General features: G+C 58.1%; 1 protein-coding gene across 5 annotated transcripts; it reads right to left on the bottom strand.

Annotated features, from left to right (window-relative positions):
- Positions 1-1,561: 1,561 nt before the first annotated feature.
- On the bottom strand, positions 1,562-25,165 carry FGD2 (FYVE, RhoGEF and PH domain containing 2). Of its 5 annotated transcripts, XM_081293776.1 has the most exons (20): positions 23,832-25,165; positions 23,169-23,495; positions 21,458-21,527; positions 20,843-21,055; positions 17,367-17,565; positions 14,860-14,940; positions 14,063-14,211; positions 12,398-12,554; positions 12,158-12,296; positions 11,628-11,686; positions 11,318-11,464; positions 10,535-10,627; positions 6,910-6,989; positions 6,803-6,833; positions 6,369-6,458; positions 5,697-5,828; positions 4,639-4,741; positions 3,766-3,909; positions 2,701-2,847; positions 1,562-2,469 (listed from the first exon to the last, which is right to left on the bottom strand). In XM_081293776.1, exons 4-20 carry the CDS (start codon positions 20,908-20,910, stop codon positions 2,276-2,278), a joined length of 2,013 nt encoding a protein of 670 aa, XP_081149902.1. In that variant the 5' UTR covers positions 20,911-21,055; positions 21,458-21,527; positions 23,169-23,495; positions 23,832-25,165; the 3' UTR covers positions 1,562-2,275. The 5 variants fall into 5 exon arrangements, with proteins under 5 accessions (XP_081149902.1, XP_081149899.1, XP_081149901.1 ...); XM_081293773.1 differs by having other exon boundaries at positions 21,458-21,521; positions 23,169-25,165; XM_081293775.1 differs by lacking the exon at positions 21,458-21,527 and having other exon boundaries at positions 23,165-25,165.
- Between the last annotated feature and the right edge of the window lie 633 nt (positions 25,166-25,798).

Below are 25,798 nucleotides of genomic sequence, written 5' to 3'. Positions count from 1 at the left end.
AGCTGTCCGTTTGCCTGGAAAGGGAGGGGCTTCCTGGAACTGAAGACTTTCAGTTTTAAAGTTTGAAAGTACAGGCTGGTTGGGCCCCTTAGGGGAGCACTTCTCACGCGGCGTGCTCTCTATTTCACTTCTGTCTTGTTGCCCGTGTCCTTCCCTAGAACATGACCTCCATGAGGGCACGGACGCTTGAATGGTGCAGGAACTGCGTGTGGTTCCTGCAAGATGCTTGGTATTGTTGGGTGAACAAGTGAAGGGGGCCCGTGGCTGGCCCCGAGAGTCGGCCACTGAGCTCTTGTCCTGGGGAAGGAGCCCACAGTGCTCTACCGCTGAATTACACCCCCAGCTCTTAATCTATTGAGACTGGGTCCTGCTCAATCGCCCAGCCTGGCCTTGAACTTGTGACCCCCCTGCCTCAGGAGCCACTGGGATTACAGGTGTGTCCCACGCACCTGGCTTGTTGGGCTTTTTAAAATCACCTGCAGGGAAAAATACACACCCTCCAAACGGGAAGTGTCCTCCGGCCAGAGGCCAACAGCTGGCCCGGGGTGGGTCAAACACCTGTGACTTGTCCATTCCTCCCCACGCCCTTCCCATCAAGGGCAGAACCCAGCAAGATGGAAGAGCTGAGGGGCCCAGGCCACTGCTGACCACTGTCACCCCCTGGTGGTCTCCTGTGGAAAAGCAGCTTCCTCCTCGAGTGGCTCATGGAGGGGCACCAACTTCTTAGGTACCAACTTCTTTCTTCAGCCTTTCCCTCTCTCCCTCCCTTTTCTTGGCTCTTTCTCCCTCCTTTCCCTCTCCCACTCTCCTCCCTGCTCTCCCGACCTTACTGTTCTGCTATCTGATGGAAAAATCTCTGACTTTAGTCCCCTGACTCTGGCATTCCTGAGCTGTGTGACCTTAAGCCAGTCACTAACCCCCTCTGGGCCAGTATCCTCAAGGGAAAAATGGGGACTGCAATCCTTGATGATAAAAGGAGATAATCCACATAGAACACCCAGCCCATCTCTAGGCCCTCTAGATGCTTATCAGTATTGCTACCATCCTGCTGCTCCTTTGTAGTTAGCTTGCTATCTTCACCCACGTACCCCAGGCTGCACCCTAGACTCCTGTAGGTACTCCTAAAAAAATACCCAGGCCTCCCACATCTCAGATCAAGTCAATAAAAATCTTGGGTGGTGAGCACAGACATTGATAATCTTTATTTTAAATGTTTTTTTCCCCCTGTACTGGGGACTGAACCCAGGGGCACTGTACCACTGAGCCACATCCCCAGCTCTTTTTTTTTTTTTGAAACAGGGTGTTGCTAAGTTGCCCAGGCTGGCCTCGAACTTGTGATATTCCTGCCTCAACCTCCTGAGGTGCTGGAATCTTGGGGTGTGCACCAGGGCGTACTCCTGGTTGATTTTTTTTCTTAGAATTTGTTTTAAGTTTATTTTCCTTTTAAGTAGACTCTACATTTTAGAGAAGTTTTAGATGCTCAACAAAATTTATCATAAAATACAGAGAGTCCCCGTACTGGTTGATATTTTTTAGTCTTAAAATTAACAACCTGTGGATATATTCGTCAGTATTTTTAGTTTTATTTTCATTTTGGCACTGGGGATTGAGCCCAGGGGCATTTTACTACAGAGCCACATCCCCAGCCCCTTTTATTTTTAAGTTTGATACACGGGGTCTCCCTAAGTTACTGAGGATCTCACTAAATTGCTGAGGCTGGCCTTGAACTTGTGATCCTCCTGCCTCAGCCTCCTGAGTGGCTGGGATTGCAGGTGTGGGCCACCGCGCCGGGCTCACCAGTACTTTGGTAAAGCAATCCAGCTTGAGAGCTGCACCCAGAGCACCAACAACTCTGGATTACCTGGACTTTCCCAGTTTTAGCATTGAATGTCCCATGGCCCAGGGACCCCTTCTGCCCTCGCAAATTCTGACAGTTGGTTCCCCCTTCTCAAAGGAATGGACCCATATTTTCTTCTTTTTCTCTCACTTTTTTTTTTTTTTTTTTTTTGGTTAAAGGGTATTGAACCCACGGGCACTTGACCACTGAGCTACACCCCAGCCCCCTTTTCACATTTTTATTTAGAGACAGGGTCTTGCTGAGTTGCTTGGAGCCCACTAAATGGCTGAGGCTGGCCTTGAACTCCATCCTCCTGCCTCAGCCTCCGAGCCTCTAGGATTACAGATGTGCACCACGTCCCCCGGCTGGACCCATCTTTCCTGAATGTTGGAACAGGACGTGAGGCCGGCGGTGGCTCAGTCAGACAGGTCCCCGTCATCAGTCACTCCGGGGCTGCAGCCCCCGGCTGCCTGTTCCATGGCCCTCACCCAGCGGCCCTTTAGCTCCTCCGTCTCGGCCTTGAAGGCGTAGAGCTGGCCCGACTGTTGCAGCTGGAAGGCCCTGGGGTCCCCCTGGGGCCCAGGGGTCACCTGGTAGCCCAGCAGGGGGATGGAGGTGTGGGCTCGCGTGTCCTGGGGGAGGAGGGAGAGATGGGCTGCCACCCCACTCAGAGCACACACTGCCCCTCAGACCCCAGGGGGGTCCCCCATAGAGACCTGGCCCTCAGAGGGGGAAGGACCCGCGAGCTGCTGTCTGGGTCCAGCTCAGATTGGACTCTGGGCCTCGGTGTCCATCTGACGTAGGGGCCAACCCTGCCCTCACCGTGGGGAGGCCAGACCCGGGCAGGCGGGAGGTGGCCTTACCTGAGGAGCCCCATAGACGTAGAGCACGAGGGGGTCGTGGCGGGGGATGACACACCAGCCCCGGGGGCCGCTCTTGCCCCACTTGTCCCCGAGGAGCTGCAGGAAGCTGCACATCAGGCTCTGGCCGGGCTCGGGCGGGGCGCCTTTCTGGAAGCAGAGAGGACAGTGGCACCAGTGTCCTGGACCCACAGGCAGGCCTGGGGCTGGACGCTCCCTGTTTAATCTTTGAAGCAAGGAGGGGTCCCTTGCCCCGGGGACTCAGAAATGTCACTCCATGTGCCTAAGTCACCAGGCTGGCCAATGGCTGAGCTGCATGGAGCCCCGGTGGGACCCGAAGCGAGTGCGCCCATGGGGGCCAGGGGCCAGGAAGGCTTCACCCCTGGTGGGATGCCCCAAGGAACAGAGTTGGGGCCTGGGCAGGGACCAGGCCTGGAGGGACAGGGGGATTGGGCGGGAGCCAGTGTTCGTGGGAAGGACCAACTTGAACCTGGGAGCGGACAGCTCCTTCTCATCTCCCAGGGACCTGGCCTCCACCTGGCCTTTGGGGGTGCAGTCAGGATCCGGGCTGGGTGACATGGTATTTGTGGAACAGCTGGGACCCCATAGGGGGCCTCTGTGGGGGAGGGGAGGGGCTTGGTGAGGCCCCGAGGCAGTGGACAGAACGTACAAAAAAAAAAAACCGGTGACAAAAGTGTGGAGCAGGTCACCCTCTGGACCTGGGTCTCCACGGGAGAGGCCCAGCTGGTCCCTGAAGTCCCTTCCAGCTGGTGGACCCTGCAATCACTCAGGGCTTGGGGTGGACAGAGCTCAGGCTCTGCCTGTCCTGGAGCCTCAGGGTCCCCATCTGTCCTCAGGGTCCCCATCTGTCCAGTGGTGTCTGAGACACCTCCGAGGGCCGTGGGGCAGGCCTCGGGGACGTGGGCAGAGACACAGAGCTGCTTCTGTGTGGTGCCAGGCCCCCGCTGCCCGGCTGGGGGAGGAGAGGAGGGGAGGTGTGGCCGCACTGCCCCTCAGCACCCAGGACCGCCCAGCAGGGACCCAAGGTCAAGGGGCAGGAGGCCCCACCTCCAGGAGGCCCCGCCTCCTGTCCCTGTCCTCGGGCAGCACGCTTCCGGTGAGGAAGGTGAAGCAGTCCAGGCAGACCCTGCTGGGCCGGTTGCCGTCGTACTTGAGCTCGGCCTTGTAGTCTGAGCACCGGGCGCACACCACCTGGGGGACACGGCATCGTCAGCGGGCAGGGACAGGAGAGCCATCGGGCTGCAGGGGCAGAGCAGAGCTGGTCCCCCAGGCTGGCTGAGCTCCAGGACCTGAGGCTTCAGGGTGGGCCAGCCCAGGCTCTGGCTCCGAGGCTGTAGGCCTGGGGCCTGGCCCCTGTGCTAGGGCCCCTGAAAGGGGGGCGGGACTCTGGGGGCCTTAACCCATTCACTTATCAAAGTGCTCCAAGTGAAGGGGCCAGGGCTCTTGTCCTCGTTTGAGGGTGACAGCAGGCCAGCCCAGAGGGGGCAATGACTTGTTGAGGGCCACACAGCAAAGTGGCAGCGCAGACCCTCCACAATCAGGGTGTATCTTCAAAATCCCTGTTTGCTTTGGGACTCATGCAAATTTTTACTCCATCCCAGAGTCCAGAATGTTCTAATAGAAAAAAATGATGGGCCAGTTGTTTTACCTGGGAAGAGACGGAGCACCCCCACCCCACCCCACCCCGAGTCCATCACTGAGAAGCCCCAGAGGCTGCCGTGGATCAGCCTGGGGAGACCAAGGGAGCCGGGCGTAGGGAGACCCAGGAACAGCACCCAGCAAGACCAGCAGCCAGGAAGGGGGTGCAGGAGCAGGGGCGGGAGGAAGGGCCCAGGAGGAGGGTGTGCGCCCAGGGCAGTGCTGAGCGTCCCTCCCTGGCAAGCCTCCCGTCTGGCAGCAGGGGAGACAGAAACCAGGCACCTGGGCCACCGAAAGGATGAGTCACCGGCTCCCAGGGCGCAGAGATGTGCTGGGGCACGAGAGGCCACGGCAGCCAGGGCCCCACACAGAGGCTCCGGCTGGCCTGGGAGTATTTTATTTGTGTTGAGAGATTTAAATTATTTACTATAACTAGTAAATATTTTTGTGCTTCACCAACTTCTAATTTTGCAATTCTTCAAAACTACAGGCAGGTTGGAGCTCTCTCTCTCTCTTTTTTTTTCCCCCCTGTGGTACTAGGCATTAAAGCCAGGGCGCTCAACCACTGAGCCTCATCCCCTGCCCTGGTCTCGCTGAGTTGCTTAGGGCCTCACTAAATTGCTGAGGCTGGCTGTGAACCCCGATCCTCCTGCCTCAGCCTCCCGAGCCACTGGGATTCCAGGTGTGGGCCACCCTGGGGGCCTCTTCCCTGTGTTTAGGGACTCCTTACAGAGGTGCGAGTGTAGATGGGTGAGACTTTCACTTACAGAACAGCAGAGTCCCCAGGCCCCTCCTGTTTGGCGGGTGCATGTGACTCAGGGCTTGCCTTCTGGGGCAGGTGTGTCCTTGGCCCTAGAAACTGACCTCTGTCCCGATTGCAGTCCCCTGTATTTTGGGGACACCTCCCCGACTAGCCCCAACCTGTCCTGCTGGACTCCTCCTGTGCCCCAGAGGTTGTTAAAGATGGAGGGTGCCCTGGGCTTCTCTGCTTGCAGAGTAGATGGAGGGGACATGGTGTGACAGGGACGGGCTCCCACAGAGCAGCAGGTGCACCAGGCCCAAAGCAAGAGGTGTGGGGGGCGCTGCCCTGGCTCCTGAGCCCAGCTGAGCACCGAGCCTTGGGAAATGGTGGACAGACGGCAGGTGGGAGGACAGGGTCAGCTCTGGGACATCGGGCAGGTCCTTTTACTAATGGGAGCTTCATTTCCCATCTGTGAAGTGGGGCTGCCCAGCTGAGCGCTGCCGGGGCCACCTGCGCCAGGCTTGGGCGTTGGGCAGCAGCCGGCCCAGGGAGGAGCCCTGCTGGACGGCGGAGCGGGGGCGCTGGCGGGGGCACTCACGTAGCCACAGGCCCTGCAGTGGTGGCGCCGGCGGGTCAGGGCGTTGAAGGGCTCCTGGCAGCGCATGCACATGGTCACCATCTTGTCCCGCACCCACTGAGGTGCTCGGAGGCCCAGCTCCTCAGACTGCAGCTGTGGGGCAAGGAGGGGAGGGGCAGCGGCCCTGGAGGAGGTCTGCGTGCGGGGTGTCCCCGGGGCTTCCACTTGAAACTGACGGAACCCATCAAGCCTTCGTGACGAGTCACTTACTACTCTTCTTATTTTACAAGTAAGAACACTGAGGCCCAGAGAGGTCCAGTAACTCAGCAAAGTCACCCAGCAAGCTCATATAGGAAATCAAGTCCCAGAGAGTCTCCCTAACCCACCTCACTTGCCTCCCCAGTCCCATGGGCTACGTTTCTCAGGTAATTTCAAATCCCAAACTGCACCTGGCCGGCAGCCAGAGCTGGAGTCTCTGTCCCCTTCCCAGGGACACGGCAGGGGGCCGCCCCCCAAGGCAGTTTTTGCTAGTGGGAAACTTAGTCGCTGACTGGGGAGAGGTTGAGAGAGGTTTGAGAGCTTCCCCTGGTCCCTTCAAATCACTCCTGGTGGGTGACACTCCCTGTCCCTTGGAGCCACCTGGGTGGAGCAGACAGGGAGCTCATGGGAGGAGGGGGCACAGGTTTCACCAACCTGCTCCTGGGCGTCGCCCTCGGGGCCCTGCACTGCAGCCTTGAAGGTTTCATTCCGCTTCTCAATTTGGTCGATGGCTGTTTGGCAGGCCTGGGGCGGGGGGCGGAGAGGGGGTGTCACTGAGGAGCCGCAGGGAGGGCTCCTCTCCTCACCCACCCCCAAACCCACAGACCCAGCAGAGAACCAGCCCACCAGGCCCTGGCGCCCAGGCACACAGGGGCTGACCCGAGGAAGGAGAAACTAGCCCGAGTACAGATGTGAACACTGAGGCCCAGAGAGGTTAAGGGACTCGCCCCAGGATTTCCAGCAAGGCAGAGAGAGGCAGCAGGATTTGAACCCAGGGCTGACTCCAAACTCCACAGACAGACCAGGAGCAGCTGGGCACACCCGGATTCTAGGGTCAGAGTCCTAGGAGCCCCAGAGCGTTCCCATACCTGTATCCAGGAAGCCATTTCCTCCTGGGACCTGCTCAGAAGGAAGGTGCACATGGGTGTCCCAAGGCGCGCGGCCGGGCCCCCGCCTGCCCCCCAGCCGCTCCTACCGCGCCTGCAGCTCCAGGGTGCGATGCTTCCCCGACACCAGGAAGCAGTGGGGGAACTCGGCGTCGGGCAGCTCCCGCACCTGCAGGCAGGGGGACCGGTCAGCCCTGTCACTCTCTGTCCCCTCCGCAGCAGCACAGGCAGAGAGGAGGGAGATGGGCTGTGCCCAAGCAGCAGTCCCCATTTGAGGGACAGGGCTGGGGAGCTCATCCCCCTCCTCCTTAGTCCTGCCCAACCAGCAAAAGGCACCTGCCGCTGGGCCCCCTCTAAGCCAAGGGGCCTTGAAGCTCTGGGAGTCCCAGCTCCGGTGGCCCAGTGTAGAGTGCAGGTGACAGCCCCCACAAAGCTTCACCCCAAATGGAAACTGGGTCCCCAAACCAGGCGGGTATGTGAAGGTTAGGGCACCATTTTCTTGGTTTAAAAATGTCCATAATAAAAAGCTGAAGGAGGCCGTGGCCCACGCCTGTGATCCCAGAGGCTCAGGAGGCTGAGGCAGGAGGATCCCGAGTGCAAAGCCAGCCTTAGTAATTTAGCGAGGGCCTAAGCAACTCTGTGAGACCCTGTCTCTAAAAAAATAAAAATAAAAAAAGCTCAGTGGTTAAGTGCCCCTGGGTATCCCCAGTACAAAAAAATAAAAGAAAGAAAGAAAATAATCTCTGCAGCAGCTTTGGAAGGCAGACATTACCATCCTCAACGAGGAGGAGATGAGGACACAGAGACCTGCTGAGGTCACACAGCACAAAATGGCAAAGTAAGGGTCGCAGCTCAGGTTTTGGGGGACCAAAGTTCAGGTGGGAGAACACCTCTCCACCCCAGCCCTGGGTCCTGGCAGCACAGACCTCCCGGGCCCCGGGGAGAGGGTCACGAAAGAACCTGGACACACCTGAGCCCGAGCCTGCGCCTGGGAAACTGGGGCCTGATGCCACCTGACCCTTGAGCCCTCTGCCATGCCTCGAAGTGGCCGGGACTTCACGCGTGGTGGTGGGGCCACCGCATCCCTGACAGCACTGACCCTGAGCACGTCCTTCCTCCCAGCAGGCCTGGCCTCGGCCCCAGAGCCAGTGTCCCCTCTGCTGGGGCGGCGGAGGTTTGGACTTGCCGCCCTGGGTCCCGGGGAGCTGCCAGGCGGTGAGAAGCGAGGTGGGGGGAAGAGAGTCGGGGAAGCCACCCAGCAGCCTGCGGTCAATCAAGGACAAAACAGGCTGGGGATGTGGCCAGTGCCCCTGCGTCAGGTCCCCTGTAACACCCCCAAAAGAAGGGGAGCTGGGAACTCCTGACCTGGGTATTGGGGTCCCCCGAGATGCTCACAGAGCTTCTGCTGCACCCAGCCCCACCCAGCCCCGGGTGTGGTCACTGCGGAGCCCCGCTTGTCCACACGGTCCTTTGTCCTCATTGGTGAAAGGACACCCTTCCTCCAAATGCCTTGCTGACATCTGTTGGCAAACTGGCATAACATCCAGATTTTGTTGGAACAAGACATTTGACTGCCATCTGCCGGACACTTCTCACTATAAATATGCCATCTCGATACTGTCATAGTCGGCCAATACGCAGTCTGCTGCAGATGGCACCTCTCAGATGAGGTATCCTTGTGCAGTGCACAGCCTGCACAGCTCTACATGGAGTCCCTGAGGGGCTGGACCCATAGTCCTTCCTTCTTTGCAGACTGGCCCTGTGCAGGATGGCAAAACATTAAGACCAGGTGAGACTGTGGAGTCAGTGACACACCAGAAGGAGGCCAGTGTAATAGGTTAGTGAGAGCCATCTTGATGGTTCAAGACCAGACTGCTTCTTCTAAACCTAAGACTCAGAACATGGTCCAGCATAGACAGGGGGCTGCGGACAGCTCTGCACCTGCCATACCAGTACCATCCAGGAGAGGGTGCTGTGTGGCCGCTAGAGGGAGAAAAGCTCACCAGACATATTTTCTTTCTGGTGCTGGGGATCGACCCCAGGACCTTGCACATGCCAAACATGCACTCTACCACCAAGCTGCACCCCACTTCTACGTATTTTCTCTTTATGTCTGTGTTGGTGCCTGTTTCTTGACCTTTCTGTCAATCTCTGTCTCTTTCTCTGTGCCTGAGTCTGTGACAAGATGCCACCCACAGAGGATCCCACAGAGACACCCCTGAACACACCCGGCCTCTGGGACATTCTGGCCACTTGGGGGTGGAAAGTTAGATCCCTCAGTCAGCTCAGGGTGGGGATGGGCTGTGAACCCCCAGGAGGTGCCCAGGGCCCCACGGGCCATCAGGCTGTGCCCACTGCAGACAATCTAGCATGGAGCAGGGGGTCCCCAGCTGTCTCAGGGCCCAGGCTCCAGACTGGACCACACCTGCAGCTCGGGACGGGGTGGGGGGGGGTGGGGACCTGGAAGGGTGGGGGGAAGCCAGGCCCCTGCAGGTCCAGCCCTGGCTTCAGGACACAGTGGGCTCAGAAGCCAGCGGGGAGCGCCACGGTCAGGACAGATGGCTGCCACCTCCTCCTCCACGTCTGAGATTTGGCCACAGACTTCACGGCTCTGGGCAGAAGCCTCACTTGGGAAGCTTCAGCGTGGGGATTAGACCACAGGCTCCAGACCCAGGGACGCTTGGGGCTTTGAATCCAGGTTGTCCAAACCCGGATTTGCCGTGCGACTCGCAAGCAAGACACTTAAACAGAGTCTTGGTTTCCTTATCTTTCTCAGCGGGATCAACAGTAGATGCACTCACACTCAGACTTTGAAAGGTTATTTCCTGCAGCTGACAACTGAAGACAACCTACACAGCCCTGAGCAGATCACTGGTTGAGTAAATTGCAGCCCACCCATAGTGGAATACTATGCAGCCTCATAAAAAGAGGAGGCAGCTCTAATGTGCCAAGGGCAACACTCTCCAAAAATACTACTGATGCAGGGCCATGGCCATGGTAATAGCATGTATGTGCAAAGAGAAGCCAAGGTGACTTCAGGAGGGAGAACAAGGGGACAGGGCAGGGAGGAGACTGCTCATTGTATATATTTTTATATTGTTTGATTTTGAAATATGTATTATCTGATTGTTAGAGAATGCAATTAACATCAGCAGCAGCATTATCGTTATTTTGGGCAGCGCTAGGGCTTGAACCCAGGGCTTCCTGCATGGGAGGCCTGGGCTCTACCTCTGAGCTACATCCCCAGCCCTTTATTATTTTTTATTTTGAGACAAGGTCTCACCAAGTTGCTCAGGCTGGCCTCGAACTTGGAATCCTCCTGCTTCAGCCTCCCAGGTGGCTGGGATTACTGGTGTGCGACACTGAGCCTGGCTTATATTTAAAAAACTGTTTTAAAGGGCTGGGACGGTGGCCCAGGGGTGGCAAACTTGCCTAGCACGAGGCCCTGGCTCACTCCCCAGCACTGCCCGGCCCTGCTCAGACCTGCTGACTCAGAACCTGCAGCCACCACGCCACCAGGGGCCTGGAGGGCACGTCACTCCTTGAAGCCTGTGGACCATGCCCCACCCCTGGGGCCCAGGAAGGGCCCCTGCAGGAGGCTGGCCCCGCGGGTGAGCTCTCCCTCCAGCCCCTCCAGCCCTGCGTGCTGAGGACCACCAGCTCCCTCGCCGCCCAGGACCTGGGTCACCCCCACCTTCCGGCGGAGCCTCTCACCTTCATCCCGGCCACGTCAATGCGGGTCCTAACCTGGAACTGGGCGCCCACCTGGATGACCCTGGGCACGCAGTAGAGCAGCATGTTGTTGAACTGCGGGGACAGGGGCCGGGTGAGCGCAGGGGCGGGGCGAGTGCATGGGCGGGGCTTCCCAGCGTGGGTGGGGCTTCTCGAATGGGCGGGGCTTTTCGAATGGGCGGGGCTTCCCAGGATGGGCGGCGCCACCAACCCACTCCTCTCTTGTCACTCTCTGGCCTAACTCCCTGGACATCACAGAGGAGAAGGAAGTGGGCTGTCTAGCCCCTGCCCCACTGGGATGGTGCTGAAGGTCACCTTACCTGTGGGCCTCGAGGGAACAAAGCCAACCTCAAAACCTCCTAGGCTGTCCTCAAGGGGGCTCAGGGCCCAGGGCCTTGGGGGAGTGAGGTGGGACCACCTTGTCAGATCTCAGGGGAGCCCCTGGCTTCTTCAGAGTGAACAAGGCAGTTCTTCCTGGTAGCTAACCTAATGCCTTCCTGCTGTACCTGTCCTAGAACAGGATTAACAGTTCAAACTCCAACTCTTGTGTTTCCTGGGGCATCTCTGGGAAGAGTGTAGTTAGAAATTCCTGAAGCCCAGAGGTAGTTCCCGACTTCCTAAGTCACCAGGCATCAAAGCACAGTACAAAACACGGGGTCTTCCCTGACCCCCTGCAGTGCCAGGTAGTGGCCAGACAGAGGCCACCTGGGCCAGAGGAACCGGGAGCTCCCCTCCCCAGGGTGGGAGGCTCCCAGCAGCCCCTACCAAGAAAAGGTAGCGCTCCATGGGATCGCTTCGACGGAAGGAGATCTTGAGGACCGGGCCCTCGCGGAGCAGGTGGTTGGAGGGGTCCACAATGTCATCATCGAGGCCCAGGCGCTGGTACACCTCCCACAGGTCCTGCAGCCGCTCCTAGGGGAGGGGGCACCTCAGCCAGGCCAGCAGGGCCCTGCTCTGTGGAGCCGGACGGGCGGGCGGCTGGCAGTGGGCAGGTGTGGGGGCCGCGTGGATCGGGCCACAGGAGGCAGGGCAGGCCCAGGGGTCCCCCACGCGCTCGCCCCAGGGTCGCGCTTACCATCTCGGCGATGGCCGCATTGGAGTGCTGAGCCGCAGAGAAGATCATGTCCAGGGCTTCTGGAGAGGAGGCAGGCCAGGGTCATCCCCTGACAAGGAGGGGCTAGGGGCTGGAGGCCGGGATGGGAGGCCCTCGGGGCTCGAAAAGTGGCCTCGGGACCTCCAGCACTGCCCCTGGACGTCCTGCACAGGTGGTGTCTGGATGGTGCAGGCCATCGAGGGTAGGGAGACTAGAAGGGACCCGAAGGCAGCGCAGTTTGGCTTTGGTGACTCCCTGTTCCCTGAACAAAGCCGGAACAGTGGGAGAAGCACAGGGTTTGGCACCCTGCAGCTCTCCTCCTTTCCGGCTGTGTGACTTTGAGCAAGTCACTTCAACTCTCTGGGCCTCAGTGACCTTTTTTGACACACAATGGCTCGGTATGGATAATGTCCATAAGGTCTCAACCACGGTTACTGATGGTGACGATCCTACAGTCCTACTGTAGGTGCTCAGTAAACAGGTGCCCCCCCCCCCCAGCCCTGGCTCCTCACTCTGGGCGTCCTCGCGGTCGGGGGCCTGCGCCGGCAGCTTCTGGACATACTCCCGGAGCAGCAGCTCGTAGCGGGGAACCCTCTGCACCGGTTCCAGCATGTGGTGCTGCAGGGTCAGGCTGCCGGAGGCCTCGCTGCTCTGCGGAGGACAGGTGGGCGGGGAGGACAGGTGGGCGGGCGCGGGGCGCGCGGGAGCCGGGAGACGCCCCAAACCCCAGCCAGGCCCCGCTCCCGCCTCACCTGGATGCGGGCGATGACCTCCTGGAAGGGTGGGGACTTGTCCGTCCAGGTGGCCAGCAGCTCTGCCGCTCGCCCAAAGTTCTTGACGTACTCGCTGTACATCTTCAGGAACGGGGCCAGTTTCTGGATCACGTCCCCAATGCGGGGCGTGGCCGTCCTGAGAAGGAGACCCAGGGGTGGTCCTCAGCCTGGCCACCTCCTCTGTGGACTCCAGTTGGGCGAGGCGAGGCCGGCTCCCTGAACAGATGGAGGCTCCCACGGTGTGGGCGGGGCTGGTCCCCCAGGCGCCCCCAGGGCAGGCGCTCCTGTCCCCTGGCCCCCCACCACCCACAGCGCTAGGCCTGCCACAGGGCTGGGCAACTCCTCCATGGTTGGCCGTGGAGCATGACCAGGGCCCTCCCGCACCTCAGCTCTTTCCACTCTCACAACCTTGCGGGTGGAAAGAGCCTTTAGCCCATCTTAGAGATAAGAACAGGAGGCTCAAGGGATAAGAATGTATCCACCATGCTCCCAAGGCAGGGCCTGGGGGTCATTCAACCCAGGGACAGTAAGAAGCCAACCCAGGAGCTGGCCTGCCTCAGCTGCATTTCCACCACATCAGTCACTCCCCCTGTTCTTGGGCCAATCACATGGCTTCTCTGTGCCTCAATTTCTACTCTGAAACAAATGGGAATGATGGTAGGTGGACTCATAGAGTTGCTCTCTCCCTCTCTTATGTGTGTGTGTGTGAGTGTGTGGGGGATACTAAGGATTGAACTCAGGGACCCTCTACCTCTGAGCTACATCCATGTCCCTTTTTATTTTTTCTTTTGAGACAGAGTCTTGCTAAATTATCCAGGCTGGCCTTGAATTTGCAATCCTCCTGCCTCAGCCTCCTAGGTCACTGAGATTATAGGTGTACACCACCACACCAGTGCTCGCTCTCTCTCTCTCTCTCTCTGTCTCTTTGTACCAGCGATTGAACTCAGGGGCACTTAACCACTGAGTGCTATTTCGTATTTTATTTAGAGACAGGGCCTCACTGAGTTGCTTAGGTCTTGCTAAATTGCTGAGGCTGGCTTTGAACTCAAGATCCTCCTGCCTCAGCCTCCAAAGCTACTGGGGTTACAGTCATATATATCACCGCTCCCAGCTTATAGGTTTTTTTTTTTTTAGCTGTAGTTGGACACAATACCTTTATTTTATTTATCTATTTTTATGTGGTGCTGAGGATCGAACCCAAGGCCTTGCACGTGCTAGGCGACTGCTCTACTTCTGAGCCCCAGCCCCTAAAATATTTACGTTAATGGTGATTACAAAGTAAAACACATATCTATAACAAGGCCCCTATGTATTGACCACCAGTTGGTGACCTCCTTTTTCGAAGACTTCCAAGGACACTTGGACATCATGGCATTTCTTTGGCAAAATATATAAAGCAAGTGACTTTTTCCATGAAATGGTGGTTACCTCTGAAAGCAAAGAGGGTTTCTCGTGTGACCACAATGTGGCCATCGAGTGGCCGCTGATTCCAAGGTTGGATCAGTTACCAGATGTGAAGTCCAAGGCCAAGGTCAGTGAGCCCCGCCACCCCTTCCTGCGCACACCTGTGCCTGTCCCTCCCTCGCCCCGGGGAGGGCCCACCATGGCCACACAGAGGGCACAGGCCAGGCTTGGCGGCCTCACCAGTCCTCCAGGCGCCGCTGCAGCTCAGGGAGGAAGAAGCGGGCGTGGAACTGGTGGATGGAGGAGATGTTGGAGAAGATGAGCCGGACCACGTCCTCGGGGAAGGCCTTGCTGCCCTGCGCCTCCAGTAGCAGCTCCTGGAAGAACACCTGGGACCGCCACCCTGGGTCACCGGCTGCCGGGGGGAGCCGCTCGCCAGCCCACCCAGGGCAGAGGGGCCTGGGGTGCTGAGGGCTCTATCCCTTGACCTCCCAGACTCCCGCCCTCAGTGGCCCTGGGGAGGGACGGCAGGGAAGACTGCTCTGCCATTTCACAGGTTTGGGGACGTGGGGATTTGGCCAAAGTCTGACGCCTGATGAACATCAGAAATAGGCCATTGGGGTCTATGGAGTTCTCGGACCTGAGTCACCAGGCCCAAGCGCCCTGTGCTGAGGGTCAGCCATCTGGCCCTGTGGCTTTGGGGCTCCTTAAGGAATTCGGGGTGTCCATGGGGTATGGTGGGTGAGGAGCCGGGACAGGCTGGGAGGACAGGTCAGAGGGACAGGATGAGAGGACAGGCCGGGAGGACAGGCCAGGGGGAAAGGCCAGGGGACAGGCTGGGAGGACAGGCCAGAGGGACAGGATGGGAGGACAGGCCAGGAGGACTATCTGTGGGCGCTGGCCCGGCCACCAGGGTTCTCAGCCTCCGACCACAGGGTTCGGTAGCTTCAAACCCAGGGCTCCTAGCCCTGCTCTGAGGACATGGGTGGTGGCGGGCAGGGGACACTGGTGCTGGGCCAGGGGTGCTGGGCACTGGCCTGGTCCAGAAGGTGCAGGCGAGCCACGTAGGCCTGCTCTGTCTCCAGCAGCTCCCGGACCACCCTCTTCTCCTCTGGCTCCTGCAGGGACGGGAAGAGGAGAGGGGAGAAGGGAGCTGGGGTGCCTCTGGTGAGCCCTCGGTTTGTCACTGTGGAGCACCCTCCGCTGTTCCCGCCGTCCCCAGGGCATCTGGGCTGGCCCTGGCACGAGGCCATCAGAGAACCTGCAGACGGAGGCTGAGCCCGTGCTGGGGTTCAGAAGGGCCCCCTGAACCCAGCAGCTCCTCCTGTGCTCCCACGGGAGCTGGGAGTCACCACCTCAAGAGAGCCGGCTGCCTGATGGAGGGACCTCCAGGGGAGGCCCCAAAGCGGGGAGACTGGAGGCCACACAGAGACAGAGGGAGCTCCTAGAAGCCCAGCCTCGGCTGTCCCTGCCCAGGGAGCAGCTCACAGGTTGAGCCATCCTGGGCATTCCAGCCTGCGGCGCCACCTGCCTGCGGCGCCACCTGCCTGCGGCCACGTGAAAGAAACCTTGTTAGAGACTAAGGTGCCAGAGGCAGCGGCGCAGGCCTGTGATTCCAGCTGCTCTGGAGGCTGAGGCAGGAGGATCGCAAGTTCAAAGCCAGCCTCAGCAACAGCGAGGCCCTAAGCAACTCAGCGAGGCCCTGTCTCTAAATAAAATATAAAAAGAGCCGGGGATGCGGCTCATGGTACAGCACCCCTGGGTTCAACCCCCTGTACCAAAAATAAAAGTCTCAGGGCTGGGGTTGTGGCTCAGTGGTACAGCACTCGCCTGGCACATGTGAGGGGCTGGGTTCAATCCTCAGTACCACATAAAAATAAATAAATAAAACAAAGATATTGTGTCCCCTTACCTGATGGAGGTTTATTTATTTAATTTAAAGATAAAAGACTGACCTGCATCCCTACCATACTCCATCCACCTCCCTGCTGAAGGCCTCACCTCCAACAGCTGTAACTATATTTGGCAATGGGGGCCCTGAAGGAGGGAATTAAGGTCAAGTGAGATGAGGAGCACGGACCCCAAACCAATAGGATTGGTGTCATTGTAAGAAGAGAAGGGACCACTGGAATGTGTATGCACAGAGGAAAAAGGCCACTTGGGGACACAGCAAGAAAGTGGCCATCTACAAGCCAGGAACAGAGGCCTCCCTAGAAACCACCCCACACACACACCTTGATTTTGGACTTGAGTCCCCAGAACTGTGGGAAAACACCTTTCTGTTGTCCAAAGCACACAGCGGGTGGGATTCTGGCGAGACAGCCTGACAGACTGATGCAGCCCCCAACCAAGACCAACAGAAGACTTGTCCTGCAGCATGCCAGTCACCCCAATGAGGTCATATTAGGCCACTATGTTTGGGGTGTCTGCTACGCAGCATTTGGTCACCAGAACACACCACTGCAATCATCCATCATAAGGCACAGAGAGGTTAAAGTGACTGCCCAAAGTCACACAGTGAGAAAGAGGAAGAGCAGGGTGTGAACCCACAGAGCTGGCTCTGGAGTACAGTCCTATGTATTGTCCCCCCTCCCCCTTCCACAGGCCAGGAAACAAATCTGTAGGAGAGAGGTGACCGACTTGGGACCAGACCCAGTGTTAGTCTAAGGACAGGAAATCAGCACGCAGACCTCCATTTCTGGTGTGAGACTGTTGCCCCCTCCAGAGGGTAAACTGAGGCCACAGCTGTGAAGCATCCCAAGTTCACAAGGTGAAGACTGTTCCAAGCCCTGTGACCTTGAACAAGTGTCTTAAACTTCAATTTCCTGGCCTAAAAGACCAAAATTGAACCACCACCACCCCGCCACCCAGGCTATTGTGAGTCAACATGCACATATCAGAGACAGCATTTGGACTTTGTGTTTTTGGGACTGGCTTATTTCACTTAGCATGATAGCCTCCAGTTCCATCCATTTACTAGCAAATGCCATAATTTAATTCTTCTTTATCACTGAGTAATATTCCATGGTGTATATGAACCACATTTTCTTTATCCATTCATCTATTGAAGGCACACCAAGGTTGGTTCCATAGTCTAACTACTGTGAGTTGAGCTGCTATAAACATTGAGGTGGCTGTGTCCCTGCAGTATGATGATTTTAAGTCCTTTGGCTATATACCAAGGAGTGGGATGACTGGGTCAAATGGAGGTTCCATTCCACGTTTTCTGGGGAATCTCCACACTGCTTCCCCGAGTGGCTGAACCCATTTGCAGCCCCACCAGCAATGTCAAGGGTGTGCCTTTCCCCACATCCTCGCCAACATCGGTCGCTTCTCGCGGGCTTGGTGATTGCCATTCTGACGGGGGTGAGGGAGGCATGAAATAACGGGCAGGTGGGGAGAGTCCAGGGGCTGTAGCCATCCCGGGCTGTTGAGGGGGGACCGTCCAGCTTCTGGCTAATCTCTGATCACACAAGCCCCCCACCTGGGCTCTGGCGGGAGAGAGCGTCTGCGGAGGCGGTCAGGGGAGAGGCCCAGTGCTTACCTGTGGCACTGTCCCTTCGCAGGTCCCAGGCTGGCAAGGTCTCCTCCAGGCCCCGCTGGACAGCTTGTTCTTCAGGGAGCTCAGACACCTCCTGCTCACGGTCCTGGGCCCAGACTCAGGGGTCTCCCCGACATGCGGCTTCTCCCATGGCCCTGGGGCTGGTGGCTGGTCCTGGTCTCTGGGCGCTGTTCCCGGGGTCCTGAGAAAGGAGCAGACCCAAGAGTGTCCTTGTCAGAGAACAGGGAGAACCGCAGCCTGTCCCTGTGAGGATTCGGGGGGTGACTGTTGTCCATTTCTGGTGGGCAGCGGCTCCCGAGCACCCGGCACTCTGGAGAAACTTGCCAAGTAAGACTTCCACGTCTCTCCCGAACCTTGGAGGGAACTTCAGTCTTCAAGATGAGTCAGTGTGCCCTGTTTTATTCTCTGGGGAACTACATACTTCCCTGTTTGAAATGCAGTCGAATTCAGAAGACACCCCCCGCCCCTTCTACGGACAAAGCTTATTAGTTGGCTCTTCTCAGATCACCCTGCGCCTCACCCCCGAGTTAATTTCTGCATCAGTAACTGATACATGGAGGGAAGGTGGGAGCCATGGAGTGATCTAAAGTGAGGGCAGACCTGCTAAAGCTCGGATGGGATCTTGGCTCCCCACATGACCCACTGAAGAAAAAAACAGGCTAAGAGCAGATCCCCTGCTCCCCCAGGGCAGGGCTTCCAAGGGCAGCTTGGCTACCCTGCGTTCTGGGTCTGCTGGTCAGTTACATTCTGTAGATGAGGGACGTATCCACCCTCACTGGATATGTCCAGTGACATGGGCTGCACCCCATCTCCCCTGGCGTGGAAAGGCTGTGACCACAGCGCAGAGCAGGCATCGTTATGAGAAAGAGGCTGGAGCGTCAGGGGTCAGACACATACACAAGCTCCAACTCTGCAGGAAAGGATTCTTACGATTCCCATTTTGTAGCCATGGAAACTGAGACACAGGAAGGACAGGGACTTGCCACTTAGATGCGACAAAAGTGGAATTGGGCTCAGATGGGTCGGTTCTGAGCCTTGGCCCTGAGCTGCTTCTCATCTGCGTAAAGGAGAAACGGGTCCAGAGAGCCAAGGTGACCTGCCCCAGGCCACCCAGCCAGTGGGTGACAGAGGGACCAGGGGGCCAGGCTGCTGCCCCAGGACTCTCAGCCCTCCCTGGCACCCCAGAGCCTGCTTCCTCAGCTTCTCGCCCGCAGCCTGGCCTGGTGGCCCCAGGCTTTCTGTTCTACACTCGGTTTCAGCTTCTGCATTTCTCTGCCCGCACCAGGCCCGCTTCTGCTTCCTCCTCACCCCAGGTTCCCATCAGCCGAGCCTCGGAGCACCCCCAGAAGCCCAGGCCAGGCGCTGGCTGGGCGCCCCTCACTCAGTACAGGCTGGTCACCCTCCTGGTGACACCTGCTCGGTCGCCTCGGTCGCAGGGCTGCCCACTCCATCTGGGGTGCTGCTGGGCAGCCGCAGAGTGCCTGGGGGCTCCACCAAGGTCACCCCACACCTGGCGTGGTGGCTGAGGCCCGCGGCCTCCAACCCCAGGGCTGGGTGGGCCAGGAAGGCGGTGCCTGAGAGCTGTCCTCGGTGCTGAACAGGTCAAGCTGGGCCAGGACCCTGGGAGAGTCAGCTCAGGTGACTTCAGGGTGGATCAGGCCACCTCCCTGCCAGAGCCCACGGGAGGCTCTTCCTGTACAGCACCCTGGCCCCTCCTAGGACGTCTGCTGCCCACGACCTTGCACCGTGGTTACTACAGGAGCTTGGCCTCCGAACACGAGAAGCCTCCCCCTCCTCCTCCTCTCGGGTTCCCGAAGGTGCTCAGCCCCACTCCCTTCTGGGTGGGGGTCTGGCAGCCTCCCCCAGCTGGGGTAGAGCCCCTGGCTGGCGGCTTCGGGAAGCCCCCCTCTGGGAACCTCTCTCTGGGAGGGAGACCCACAGACTAGTCCCTGGGGCGGTAAAATCCCAACCAGACCTTTGCCTCAGCAGGGACAACAGAGGGCCACCATCCCAGAGCTCCCTGGCGCAGGCCAGCCCCTCCCTCCTGCTCCTCTCTCCCCTGGTTGTCCCCAGAGCTCTCCACAATAGACCTCCTGCGGCAAATCCCTATCTCACAGCCTCCTTCCAGGGGACCCGCCCCAGGCTGATGCTAACACAGGACTGGGGTTGGGGAATGTCTGCTGAGTGGTGAGGGACACACACACACACACACACACACACACGCACACACACACATTCACACACACACTCACACGCACACACACACGCACACACACACTCACATACACACTCACACACACACACTCACACACACGCACACACACGCACACACACACGCACACACACTCACACTCACACACTCACACACGCACACACACTCACACACGCACACACACTCACACACACTCACACACTCACACTCACACACTCACACACACTCACACACTCACACACACTCTCACACACACTCACACACTCACACACACTCACACACACTCACACACACACACTCACACATCTGGTCCTGCTGTTCCCTTCAGCAGAAACCTCAGCATTGCCCCAAAGCACAGCAAACACAGGGACTTAAAGCAGGGGCATCCCGGGGTCTCCGTTTCCTCATCTGTAAGGTGGACACAGAAGCAGAGGCTGTGCCATCCTGGTTGGCCGTTAGGATGATCACATATGACACGGCACCAAGGGGGCGCAGACGGTGCCCTTGGGCAGGCTGCCCGTCCGTCCACCCTGCCTCGCCGGGCACAGTCCCCGCTTCTCTCTCCGTTTCAATGACGTCCACTTTCAGTTTCGATGTGTCCTGTGGCAGTGACCAGCTATAGGTTTGCCCTACCCACAGCGAGGAGATGCTCGGAAGGATTAGCTATTACTTCTGGGAGGTGCAAGAAGGGCAGTGGGTGGGGTCTGCAGCCCCGACACTGCCTTAGTCCACTCCCCCCATAACCACACTGGTTTTTGGTTTTGGGGTTTTTTTTTGGTGGGGGAGGTACAAAGGATTAACCCAGAAGTTCTTAACCACTGAGCCACTCCCCCAGCCCTTTTTTGTATTTTATTTAGAGACAGGGTGTCGCTGAGCTGCTCAGGGCTTTGCTAAATCTCTGAGGCTGGCTTTGAACTCAAGACTCTCCTGCCTCAGCCTCCTGAGCAGCTGGGATTTCAGGCCTGTGGCACCACGCCCAGCTCACACTGGTTTAACTCTTCCAACACACATGGCTCTGTCACCGAGCCGTGTTCCCGGACCCCAATTGCACTCTCGATGCTCCAAGGGACCCATGACCCAGGGTGTGGGTGCTGCCCAGACAGGAGGATGCCCAGGGCAGGACCCCCCAGAGCGCTGCTCGCAGAGGGGGCTCAGGAGGCCCTGGCCTGGGGCCTGGAGCATGTGCCACTGGGCACAGGACCCAGGGCTGCCTGCCTGTCCGAGACCCTCCCCCGCAGCCCAGTACCTGCTGTTCTCAAACACAGTCACCAGGTTGGGCACGGAGGCCAGCTTCTCCTCATTTGCAGGCTCCATCCCGCCGGCCTGCAGGGTGGTCCTGAAGTAGGGACGGGGACTTCTAGCAGCACACTCAGCCACCCTGGCTTGGGGACGCTGATGGGCTAGGACATCCTGGAGTGGGCTCCCGTCTTTCCCACGGGCTCAGCAGGCCAGCTCCTGGCTTCAGAATGAAGAAAGAGGAAGTGGTCCCAGGGCCGCCTGCAGGGAAAGGCCCTGTCCCCAAGTGGGAGGGGCCAGCAGGCCCCACCCTCCCCATAGGGCTGATGTCCCCCTCCTGGGGACCCCAGGTCCAAAAGCCACCTGCAGGGGGCAACAGGGTCAGGGGTGGTTCCTGGAGCTGGACCCCCGGCTTCCTTCTGTGCGGAGTGGCTCCAGCCAGCCATGCTGGCCCTAATGGACCCCAGGGGTCTTCACTTTGGCCCCTTTTCCAGCAACTTTTTCTCTGGATCTGTCCCTCTTCACTGCTGTAAGGAAACAGCTTTTCCTCAGAACTGATCACAAACCTGCCGAGGGCTGCCCGGGGCGGGGGGGGGGGGGGCTCCTGGCTCCCCCACCTCCTTACCGGGTGCTCTCAGATCAGCCTCACTGTCTTCCCCTCGTGGCCCCCAGGGAGGGCAGCTTCCGCCCTGAAACTTGGAAGGTAATAATAGCTAACACAAGCACTTTGTTAATGCTTTATAAGTATTTTCTTATTTAATTCATAATCATCTTAGATGAGTCCAGTGACTATCCCCATTTTCTATAAGAGGAAATTGAGGATCAGAGAGGTTAAGTAACTTGCTTGAGGTCACCCAGGAAGAACACAAGAGAATTTAAGATTTTCAAAACAACAAAAAAAAAAGTTCTACGGTTCCAGCAAAGATGTGTTGGGAGCCTGGATAAACACCTCGCAGCTCCATCCTCAGGCCTCCTGCGCTTGCATGCTGGGTTGTGTCTGCCTGATGCCTCCTGGGCCACCTGGTCTACCAGTTTTTCTAGACAAATGGCCACTGCCTCTGTTTTTCTCAATCAAGCTGCACAGGCCATTCCTGGCCCCTCCCACTGGGTTCTGGTCTCTTGTGGCCTTAGCCAGGGCCCTCCACTGAGATTGGTCTTCGTCCCGGAGCATAGGGACTGAGCCTTAGTTATCTCAGTACCCGAAGCGCCTGGCACAGCTTCACGCTACAGCGACTGTGAACCCTGGGGCCTCACTTGCCACCAGCTGTATGTATTCCCTCAGGGCTTTGCAGGAGCTGCTTCCTCACAGAGCTGGCCCCGCCCCCAGCCCTACATCCCACTGACCCCCCCCCCCCACCCCTGCTTGTTCTGTTTCTGGTCTTATTTTTCATTATGAAGAATCTAGGGCCGGGGTGTGGCTCAGCGGTGAAGTGTTTGCCTCGCATGTGTGAGGCCCTGGGTTTGATCTTCAGCACCACATAAAAATGTATGTAATAAAGGTACTGTGTCCACCTACAATTTACACACACACACACACACACACACACACAGGCAGACACGACCCAGCATGCTTGTAGCAGGAAGACACAACCCAGTAGCTAGTAGCATTCTTTATATAAAGAATCTAAATGCAGGGCTCGGTGACCGCATGCCTGTAATCCCAGCAGCTCAGGAGGCTGAGGCAGGAGGATCACAAGTTCAAAACCAGCCTCAGCAACTTAGTGAGGTCTAAGCAACACAGTGAGACCATGTCTCTAAATAAAATACAAACAGGGCTGAGGATGTGGCTCTGTGGTTAAGCACCCCTGGGTTTGACTCCTAGTACAAAAAAAAAAAAATGTAGAACAGATGCAAAACTAGATAAAATAATTTAATGCACCCATCAACCCACCACCCAGACCAGCAACCCTCACCTCTTCAGTCCCCTCCCCAAGCCACCTCAATTGTGCCTTTTCTTGTCATTTTGAAGCAAATCCCTGACATCACATGCTTTCCCCACAAATACTTCAGTGTGTATCTAAAAGATAAGGGCTTATAATTCAGTAAATAAATAAAAATACACATACACACAAGTGTATATGCATACCTATTGATCACAGCAACACCGTTTTACATGTACATGTGTTTTACATGTGATCATGTGTGTACATATGAAAGATACTACATCATCCTACCCCAACAGAGGTTCAGCAACAACCCTCAATCTAATTGAATATCTAGAAAACATTCTGAGTGCCAGTTCCTTATAAATGCCATCATTAAAAAAAAAAAAAAAAAGATCAGGGGACCCAAATAAGGCACGACATTTCCAACGAGCCACCTCGGCCTGGACTCACTTGGTGTCCACAGGTCCGTCCGGTCCGTCTCCTACGCGTCACAGTTCTTGAGAACACGCGTTACTGGCTCCATTGGTCTCAGGGGGGAATCTTGCCATTGAGGTGCTGTCTGTCCCCTGATTCCTGTCAGCGTAGGTTAGGCCTAGAGCCCTGAAGGCCACTTCTTCCTGCATGTCCTCCTGGGCCAGGGCAGCCTCCCTGCCTGGTGCTCCAGGCTAGGGCAGGGCCTGAGCACGCGGCCTCCTAGCCGGGGCCCAGCCCAGTACCGTGTCTCCCACCAGTGGGGCCTCCGCAGGCGTGTGGGATGGAATGGACAAGTGCCACACCCTGAGTGGCAAAGGACTATCTCATCACTTGGCCACCAGTGCCCTGAGCCTCCCAGAAGGGCTCTGAGCCCTGACAGTGCCAGGCCGGGGTGGGGGGGGATGGCACGTCTCCAGGTCCACCTCCAACCCGGCTCCCAGCCTCCAGCGAGCACAGGGCACCTGCTGAGAGCCTAATGGCCTATGACAGGGCTGTGGTGGAGGGACAGGGCTCTGGGGCAGAGGCAGGCAGCCAGCTGAAACTGCTCCTGTGGCTGCTGCCGCCCTCCAGTGTCCCTGTCCTGCTCCCTCCTCCACCCCCTGTCTTTGGGAAGTCCTGGTGGGCCACCCTCTGGGTTACCATGCAGTGGGCAGAGGTCACCAGCGGTGCCAGTGTGAGAGGTGGGCTCCAAAGAAGTCCGTCCCTGGCTTAGAGAGAGGAGGACAGGAAAAGCCAGCTTCGCTCAGGGACCAGCCTTCCTGTCCCCTCCCACAAGCAGCCAGAGTTTTCTACCCTGTCCCTGGGCCAGAAGTTCGCCATCTGCTGAGGCTTCCTGCAGGAGGGCGCTGAGCGGCTGGCCAGCGGGCCTGACCCCTCCAGCCAGCACAGGAGCCAGGCCACCTTCCCTTCCCGACCCCGGCAGCCGGGGTGTCTCTAAATGTCACTGTCCATCGAGCGGGAGCCACTGTTGAGGCCCCTGAGGAACCCGGGGAGGCGGGACCTGCCTGTGTCCACACTCTCTGGGCTGCAGGTGGAAGTCTGCCCCAGCCCACTGGGATGGCAGCAAGCCCAGCTGGCAAGTAAGTGTCGGTCCTGACGTTGGTGGCGGCTGGAGGACGTCAAGGAGGAACATAAACAGCCTTTTCTTCTTCAGGGTGTGACAGATCTGGTTTCAGAGTTGGCACTCGGGGGACTGGGCCAGGCTCCTGCCAGGCCCTCCCACTGTTCAGAAGGGACTCAAGGTCACCAGAGGCAGATAGCAGGGGTGACCAGGGAGGCATCCTGGGCAGCGGGATGAAAGAGCAGCGGGGCTGGGCTGGCGGTGGATGTGTGGCCGGCAGGGGAGACGCCCCTGGGAGCCCGGGGAGGCACAAGGAGACACTGTGTGTCCAGGGGAGGAGGGGAGGCCTGCAGAGCCGCTGAGGCGGGAGGCACCAGAGGGGAGCTGGAGAGGCGAGGCCAGAGCCGGGTGGTGCCAGGCAGTGCCCTGAGAAGGTGCCCAGAGAGCAGCACAGGGCCTCACAGCCCGGGACGGGCGGGGGGGCTTCTTTTATCTCCAGACAATTGTGGGCCTTCCTCTGGGCCTTGACTGCTCGTCCTGCCCGACGGCTCAGGAAGAGACATGAGTGGCCGGGTTTCCAGGCAGAGAGAGGGAACAGATTGCTCCTGTACACCATGTGGCCCGGTCTCTGGTGACCTTTCCCCACGCCTTCACCTTCACCGGGTCCCCCAGGCCCCAGGGCCCAGCCTCTCAGGGTTCTTCCATGCTCCGTGCTCCCCCCACTCCCAGACCCCCACAGGAAAACCCGGGGAAAAGCCGGCTGGAGACCCACGAGCTGGCCTCAGTTTTCCTTTGGGAGGGTCCCCTCCTCTGAAATATATCTAGCTTGTGCCTTGCTGCTGTCCCAGCTAAGGTCACAGCGAAGGCCTACAAGGTCCAACTCCCTGGCCTCATTTCAGCCCCTGTCCCTTCTCACTGGGCTCCTCCTGCAGGGCCTTTGACTTGTACCTCCATTATCGGGCACCTTCTTCTTCCGAACAGCCCCATGGCTCCCCTCACCCCTCCGCTGAATCTTGGAGGTGGTTTGTTTTGTCTTGGTGCTTGGTGTCGAACCCAGGGACGCCTCACCTCTGAGTTTCTTGCTTTCTTTTTGGTTTTATTATGTTGAGACAGGATCTTGCTAAATCGCCCAGGCTGGCCTCAAACTTGCAGTTCTCCTGCCTCGGCCTCACAAGCCACTGGGATTACAGGTGTGCACCACTGGACCGGCCCCGTCTAGCAAATCTTTGCTTAAATGTCACCATTTCACAGAGGCCTTTCCTGACCCTCACAGATTCCCCCAAATTGCAACATCCTCACACATTCCCAGGCCCTCCCCTGCTTCATTGTCCTCTTTTTATCACTTAGGCTGATTTATCGTGTTATCTGTCCCCCAGACTAGAATACCAGCTTCCTGACAGTGTGGTTTCTTGTGTTTTGCCTACTGTATACTCCTAGTGTCACGGCCATGCTTGGCCCTAGGAGATGCTCAGTAAGTAGTGCTTGAAGGAATCCACAGGAATTTGCTTTCTGTCCCTCCTGAGCTTGCTCAGGAGCTCTGCTTCAC

This window comes from Spermophilus citellus (assembly GCF_964194105.1).
Source record: "Spermophilus citellus genome assembly, chromosome: 5".
Lineage (NCBI taxonomy): Eukaryota > Metazoa > Chordata > Mammalia > Rodentia > Sciuridae > Spermophilus > Spermophilus citellus.
The sequence above is the reverse complement of the archived record's forward strand: the minus strand, read 5'-3'. Positions and strand labels throughout refer to the sequence as shown.

Bases quoted from the DNA above. Each gene is read 5' to 3' on its own strand.
- FGD2 (XM_081293775.1), bottom strand. From the start codon at position 20,910: ATGGAGCCTGCAAATGAGGAGAAGCTGGCCTCCGTGCCCAACCTGGTG. The intron at 6,990-10,534 runs GTGAGAGGCTCC...CCCTGCCTGCAG, and splicing joins TTGACGTGGCCGGGATGAAG to GTGCGGGAGCTGCCCGACGC. The intron at 2,470-2,700 runs GTAAGGCCACCT...CTCCTCCCCCAG, and splicing joins ACGTCTATGGGGCTCCTCAG to GACACGCGAGCCCACACCTC.